Source organism: Silurus aristotelis, assembly GCF_946808225.1.
Source record: "Silurus aristotelis genome assembly, chromosome: 10".
Classification (NCBI taxonomy): Eukaryota; Metazoa; Chordata; class Actinopteri; order Siluriformes; family Siluridae; genus Silurus; species Silurus aristotelis.
The window spans coordinates 1369623-1377122 of NC_139583.1; the positions used below are offsets into that span (position 1 = coordinate 1369623).

At 46.5% G+C, this 7500-nt stretch overlaps 1 protein-coding gene across 11 annotated transcripts in view; it reads left to right on the plus strand.

Moving 5' to 3' along the window:
- Positions 1 to 1676: 1676 nt before the first annotated feature.
- dmxl2 (Dmx-like 2) overlaps positions 1677 to 7500 on the plus strand; it is a 42949-nt gene continuing 37125 nt past the window's right edge. For all 11 annotated transcript variants that reach the window (XM_083552163.1, XM_083552168.1, XM_083552166.1 and 8 more), the window contains exon 1: positions 1677 to 2254. In XM_083552163.1, coding sequence (XP_083408289.1) covers positions 2168 to 2254 — 87 coding nt within the window. In that variant the 5' untranslated portion in view covers positions 1677 to 2167. The remainder of the gene's footprint in view (positions 2255 to 7500) is intronic.

Here is a 7500-nt window from a genome sequence, read left to right on the forward strand (position 1 = left end):
AAACCTTGAGAGGAACCAGACTCAAAAGGGGAACCCATCCATTTTATATAAATATGAAATATCCAAAATATTTCAGCTGAATGTGTAAAGAAACGCAGTGTCGGATGTTGAGAGTGAGGAAAGCTGTTCTTCACGCTAAGGGAGGATTTGTCACTAAAAATAAAGTGGAACATCTGGACCTTTATAAATTTGTTTGGTCTTCAGACCGTCACATTACTGAGTTTGTTGAATAGAAACAAAAGAAACATGTGTCTCTCAAAAGTCATAAAGCGCTCTGTGGTGTACATGTAAAAAGTCAATATTTAAAATTTGATAAAATTCATTTCTTATTTGATGTGAAAACTTTATTGCACACTTTAAAAAGGGGTCATAATATTGTTTTAAAGAAACTTCATTTTGCTGGAAAACTAATTGAATCCCTGCTCACTTTCACTGATTACATTAGTTAGATTTTAATTTGCCTACAGAATCAATTTAAATTAAACCCTGGCGAAGTCAACATGCTGATCGAGTTAAATACAGCCCATGAATTTCAGAAAAAACTTATTTCATCATGAATATTTAAATTTGCATTGTGTGGGAGAGGCGTGGCCCTTGATCGGTTGACCCACACCAGCCATTTGTGAGAAATATTGAACAGCGCTGACTTTTACTCAAGTCATATTGAAATTTGATTTTGCAGTAGGTTTGCAGTGAGTTTTGCAGTAGATTTTTCAGTGAGTTTTGCAGTGAGATGTTGCAGTAGGTTTTGCAGTACGTTTGCAGTGAGTTTTGCAGTGAGTTTGCAGTAGATTTTTCAGTGAGTTTTGCAGTGAGATGTTGCAGTAGGTTTTGCAGTGAGTTTGCAGTAGGTTTTGCAGTGAGTTTTGCAGTGAGTTTTGCAGTAAGGTCTCTATACTTTTACTCAGGTATGATTTTCAGGTCCTCTTTACCTCTGGAGTTTTGGTCATGTGCCGGGGTGATGGAGTGATTTATATACGGTACATTACTGACAGCCACACTGCAGTTGTCTTCATACTGATGGAGACCATGTTGGAAAAAACACCTAAAATGGGAGGGTGGGATTTTCTTCGAAACTAAAGAGATTAAACTGATCAGTCAGAAGACATGTGACCACCCAGTGATCAGGGGCTCTTTATGTGTTCACTCCATTATGTTATGTCATATTCCTCACTGACACAATGTTAAACACACATTCCCAAACCCCAATATCTTTATTCATTTATTTTAATAAAAAAAGATTATTACACAGGAAACAGGGAGATTGTTTTGTTCGGAATCTTGACATTATTGTTAAAATAATTATGGGAGTCAGTTGACAAAAGAACGAAGGACACGGACCAGAAGATATGAGAGGTGAAGCTACTCATAGTGTTCATCATTATTCATCCTGATCTGCAGTGTCTTTTCTTTTCTTACTGGACCTGTAGTTAAAGTGGGTGTATGTAGACGTGTTGGCAGATCTGATTATCGCTAATGCACCATTTTATTTTCAAAGGAACGAAATTATGAAGTAAATTACAAAAAAAAAACGATTCGTTCATTTTAATGAATGTGATTCAAAGAACCGAGTCACTAAAATGATCCGAACTTCCCTTTACTAGACAACACGACTACTAAACACCACGTGGTTATTTCAGGGAGGGGAGGGGGAGGATGGAAGAGGGAGTCGGATTGGGATCTCTGCGCATGCGCAACGCGGACGAGGCTGTCTCGCTCGCGTGCTGTGTCGTGTGCGCGCGTGCGCGCGCTCGTCTGCTGCGGAGTTTTCTTTATTATTATTATTATATTACTATTATTTAATCCGGTGTTGAAGCCCGAAGCGTCTCAGATAAAGAACAACGAAAACATATAACAGCACAGTAATGGCGTCTTCTTTATAAACGGATAAATAAATAGATAAATAAACAGATAGAGGGCGGACCCGGGGCTGATGGGACATTGACGGGTTTTTCTCTCAGAAAGAGGCCGAGCGCGCGCACGAGAGGGAGAGAGAGAGAGAGAGAGAGAGAGAGAGAGAGAGAGAGAGGAGGAGGAGGAGGACGAGGACGAGGAGGACGGGATTCCCGAGACCGCGAAGTATCGGCTCGGTGTGAATTATTATTATTATCATTATTATTACAATATAATCGTTAACACACACACACACACACACACACACACAGCGATGCATCTCCACCAGGTGCTGACCGGAGCGGTGAATCCGGGGGACTGCTGCTACTCGGTTGGGAGCGTTAACGCCATCCCGTTCACGGTAGGTAGCAGGGGGATCCGGTACCGTCCACACACACACACACACACACACACACACACACACTACTGCCTGGTCTATTCTCATTATAAACAACCGGACACAACACCAATACACATCAGTTGTGACGCGTGCGCGTTTATTTGTGTGTGTGTGTGTGTGTGTGTGTGTGTGTGTGTGTGTCTCGATACCGCCGCCGCCGCCATTCCTCCCTTTCCATCCCCTTCATGATGAATGACATCCAGGCCTATGCGTTCAGAAATGTACACTGTATACACACACACACCTGTGCGGTTCAGCGTGACGTCACGCGACGTCACATCGCGCACGGTGAGATGACCTTGTTTTTCATCAAACACGTCTTACGTGTGCGGTGTGACGCGTGTTTGTAAAGACACGATTGCATGATGTGATGGAGGGGTGTTTGAAGGAGGGGTGGGTGGGGTGTTTGAAGGAGGGGTGGGTGATGGAGGGGTGGGTGGGGTGTTTGAAGGAGGGGTGGGTGAGGTGTTTGAAGGAGGGGTGGGTGATGGAGGGTGGGTGATGGAGGGGTGGGTGGGGTGTTTGAAGGAGGGGTGGGTGATGGAGGGTGGGTGATGGAGGGGTGGGTGGGGTGTTTGAAGGAGGGGTGGGTGATGGAGGGGTGGGTGGGGTGTTTGAAGGAGGGGTGGGTGATGGTGGTGTGGGTGAAGGAGCGGTGGGTGAGGTGGGTGATGGAGGGTTGGTAAAGGAGGGTGGGGTGGGTGAAGGAGGGGTGGGTGATGGAGGGGTGGGTGATGGTGGCGTGGGTGAAGGAGCGGTGGGAGGGGTGTTTGAAGGAGGGGTGGGTGGGGTGTTTGAAGGAGGGGTGGGTGATGGAGGGGTGGGTGGGGTGTTTGAAGGAGGGGTGGGTGGGGTGTTTGAAGGAGGGGTGGGTGATGGAGGGTGGGTGATGGAGGGGTGGGTGAGGTGTTTGAAGGAGGGGTGGGTGATGGAGGGTGGGTGATGGAGGGGTGGGTGGGGTGTTTGAAGGAGGGGTGGGTGATGGAGGGGTGGGTGGGGTGTTTGAAGGAGGGGTGGGTGATGGTGGTGTGGGTGAAGGAGCGGTGGGTGAGGTGGGTGATGGAGGGTTGGTAAAGGAGGGTGGGGTGGGTGAAGGAGGGGTGGGTGATGGTGGCGTGGGTGAAGGAGCGGTGGGTGGGGTGGGTGATGGAGGGTGGGTAAAGGAGGGTGGGGTGGTGAAGGAGGGGTGGGTGATAGCGGTGTGGGTGATAGAGGGGTGGGTGGGTAAAGGAGGGTGGGTGATGGAGGGTGGGTGATGGTGGGGTGGGTGATGGAGGGTGGGTAAAGGAGGGGTGGGTGAAGGAGGGTGAGTGAAAGAGTGATGGGTGGGGTGGGAGATAGAGGGGTGGGTGAAGGAGGGGTGGGTGATAGCGGTGTGGGTGATAGAGGGGTGGGTGGGTAAAGGAGGGTGGGTGATGGTGGGGTGGGTGATGGAGGGTGAGTGAAGGAGTGATGGCTGGGGTGGGAGATAGGGGTGTGGGTGAAAGCGGTGTGGGTGATAGAGGGATTGGGTGATAGCGGGGAGGGTGGGTGGGGTGGGAGATGGAGGGGTGGGTGATAGCGGTGTGGTTTAGAATGACTTCTGTGTGCAGAAGGATGTCTACCATGTTGAACAACACAATGCATGTCATGATGTCAAATTGTTTCAGAGAGACGTCACTGCATTTTAGAAGGACATCAGGGCAGTTAAAAAGGCTGTCACTGTTTTAGAGAGACGTTAAAGAAGGCGCAGGGTTTTAGAGAGACGTCACTGCGTTTTAGAGAGACGTCACTGCGTTTTAGAGAGACAGAAGGGTGTCACTGTGTTTTAGAGACACTTTGCTGCCTTTCAGAGAGACGTTGCTGGGTTTCTGTGAGACAGAAGGGTGTCACTGTGTTTCAGAGAGACGTCTCTGTATTTTAGAAGGACATCAAGGCAGTTCAGTAGGACGTTGCTGCGTCTTCCTCCTGACGTTTGCATGATTTGCGTGACTGAGGTTTTCACCGTGACATTTGCACACTGTGACGTGTGCTGTATGTTTGACCTCTCATGAACTTGCTCTGATGTTCAGAATGCTCTCTTTGCCCTGATGACTCCATGATGACGGGTATTTCAGGACTTACCGTCTGCGCTCGCTTCCCCAGTCTGAAGGTGATTCGTCACCTTGTCTGAAACGTTCACAGGATCTCGAACAAAAAACGTTCTAATTATCACCTCCAACAGCTAGGATGCCCAGGCTGTGTTCCAATTAACACAAAAATTTAAAACAATCTGCCTTTTTAATGCTTCTTCTTCGGCTCCAGTCGTGTGCTAGATCATCACACGAGGGAACCGGTTGCGGTTGGTGTGTGGACCTCAGGAGTGCACACTTCGGTGTAGGGAGGACCTACGTGTAGATTATTCACTCAGTGTAGTGCACTAAATCCCAATTCCTCTTTAAGTGAGCAGAGCTGAGTGACTTGAGTGGTGTGTTTTATAATCTCTGTAGTGCACTACATGTACAGTAGACGGCTGTTTGGGACGCAGCCCCTCCTACAAGTGTCCTACATGTATACTGTTAGGAATCCGGGCTCTTGTAGGGTAGTGTGTTATTGGATGGTACCACAAGTGCACTACATAGGAGACACTAGCTATAGTGCACAGTGTAAAGTCCAGAGGGTTTATAGGACATCATGTCTGAGTGTGAGATGATGACTAGGTGGTGTTAAATCCACTCGCCCCCTCTGTGTTTAGGGCCCGTGATGAGTGTAGCAGTGATTTATGGCTGAAGAAAGAGGAAGTGAGTGCGATGTATTGCAGAGAGAGAGAGATTCCGCAATCACACAATGACCCGGTGTCAGGAATGTTGTCATCTCACACACACACACACACACACACACACACACACACACACACACGTGCAGCGTCACACACTGATGTGTTATTGTGCAGTTCTGGTGTGTAATTAATCATCCTGTCTGATTCATCTAATTATTAATTATATTTAACCATGTAAAGCAGATCCCTCAGTGTAATTAGATAAAACTATAATCAGACATCCTCCGTGTCGTCACACACACACACACACACACACACACACACACACACACACACACACACACACACACACGCTCTACCCAAAAATATACATGCTTTCAAGTATTTTCTTCACCGGACGTCTCTGATTCATTCCCTCTGCAGAACCTGTCTAGTGTCCCAGACTCATGTGCACTACTCAGTGTGATTTGGGACATGTCCTTGCTGGACTGATGTCTGTGATATATCCGAGGACGTGGTGTTCATTAGATCAGGTGATGAACAGAAGTACGCTGAGATCCTCTTTGTCAGTTCCTCATGGTTTTGTTCTACCAACTGCAGGTTCTATAACAGGAGTAGAACAGAATACTGAACTCATGTTCTCGAGCATGAAACATGTGGGTTGGAAGGCAATCCTGAACCGTTGACCCCAGATCTTGGGAAGGTATCACGAAAAGTTTCGGCAGTGAATCTGAATTAGTTCCATGTCCTCCAGATGTCTGAAAGTTTTCTCATGTGGTTTACCAGGACAGATCCCATTTCTTAAGCCATTTTCTTAACACTGATGGGTATGCATGTCAAATCTCTGCTTGTTGCATCAGTGTTCTAGAATGGACTTCTGAAAAAGGCAATGTTGCTTATCACTTAAAGTATTCCAGTCTATTTTGCAGACTTTCTAGAATAGGGGTCTTCGGTTTTACACACACACACACACACACACACACACACACACACACACACACACACACACACACAAAGTTTCTGGCCGCATTTCAGAACGGGAGCAATTTTAGAAACACACAAACTTTTAATCAGAATTCTGTAACAAATTTGATTATTATTATTAATATTATTATTGCAGGGCAGTGCTCTAGATTCTCTAGTGTTTGGGACAGAGGGAATAAGGGTTTGAGATTAGGGATTATTTTTTAAAAGATTATCTAAATGTATTAATCCTCAGGCATGTTCCTCAGCTCTCGGGGTTTTTTGTATTTTCCATGCTTCTGCTCTCGTGACCGTGTGGTGTATCTCGTGACCCCGTGTGCCGGAGCGTCAGGGTTCAGTTCCTGAATGCTTCTTTTAAGCAAGATTACTCCACAGTGATGTAATCAGTATCTGACACAGCATCTGTTCACACATCTGCACTCGTCTCTGTTCTCTAATCCACACTGATCAATACCCAGTCAGAGGCTCCACCCATCACTGTTAACCCTCTCGTTCCACACCGCTCCTCTGATCTGCCCTGCCTTCCACCACAACCTCACATGATGGGATCAGAGAGAAAAACTTCTGAAACTGAAGTTGAGAAGTTCTTGTCAGCATTTCCCCACAATTGCGTTTGGTGTGTTTACTGTGCTGAGGGGGATTTCCATCAGTACACTGGAGTTCAGATGGGAATGCTGAGTGTGCGTTGTAGTGTGGGGTGGTGCGTTGTAGTGTGGGGTGGTGTTTGGATCGAATCAGCACTGCTGCTGCTTTTAGACTGATGAGGAAACAGATCCAAACACTGCTTCTGTTTCTCACCCTCAGGCTCAGACACTCTGTAATGTAAAACCTAATTAAATACAGTGCACCGTGTCTCCGCTGTGGATTCACAGACTCCTGCCAGAGTACTGCATCGGTGAGGCCTGGTCCTTATGATCTCAAACCCAAATGTCTCATTGATGTCCCAATACTTTTGGAACAGGCTGTCGTTTGAATTCTGGATTCTGATTGGTCAGAAGATTCGAATAGACATCAAAGATAACCAGCTTTTTAGATATTTATTTAACATTGTTGAAAGGAGTCTCCAGTTCCAGAGGTAAATCTGTCATGTTACGTTTCCTGAGGCTTCTTGCGGTTTCTCAGCAACACGACAAGCTTCTGTAACGTCACCGAGAACACGAACGCACATGAAATGCAGCTCTAAACGCATAAAAATTGTGTCACTGGAGAACGTGGTGTTATTGGGTATGGAGTAATGCACAGTGTCTCCAAACAATATGAAGCAGTTTAAGATTCTGCTACATGTGTATGAAATAAACAGGAAGTGACATCGTGGCTTGTGCAGGATGTGTCCTGTATGGATTTATATTCCCTCTCCAGACTCTTTAATAAGGTGTATTTTGTAGACCCACATTCACACATACTCACACACACTCACACACTCACACTACAGTTCTCCGCTTAGCAACAGAAGTGAGATGTTGGTGTGTCAGCGTGGTTTGGCTCC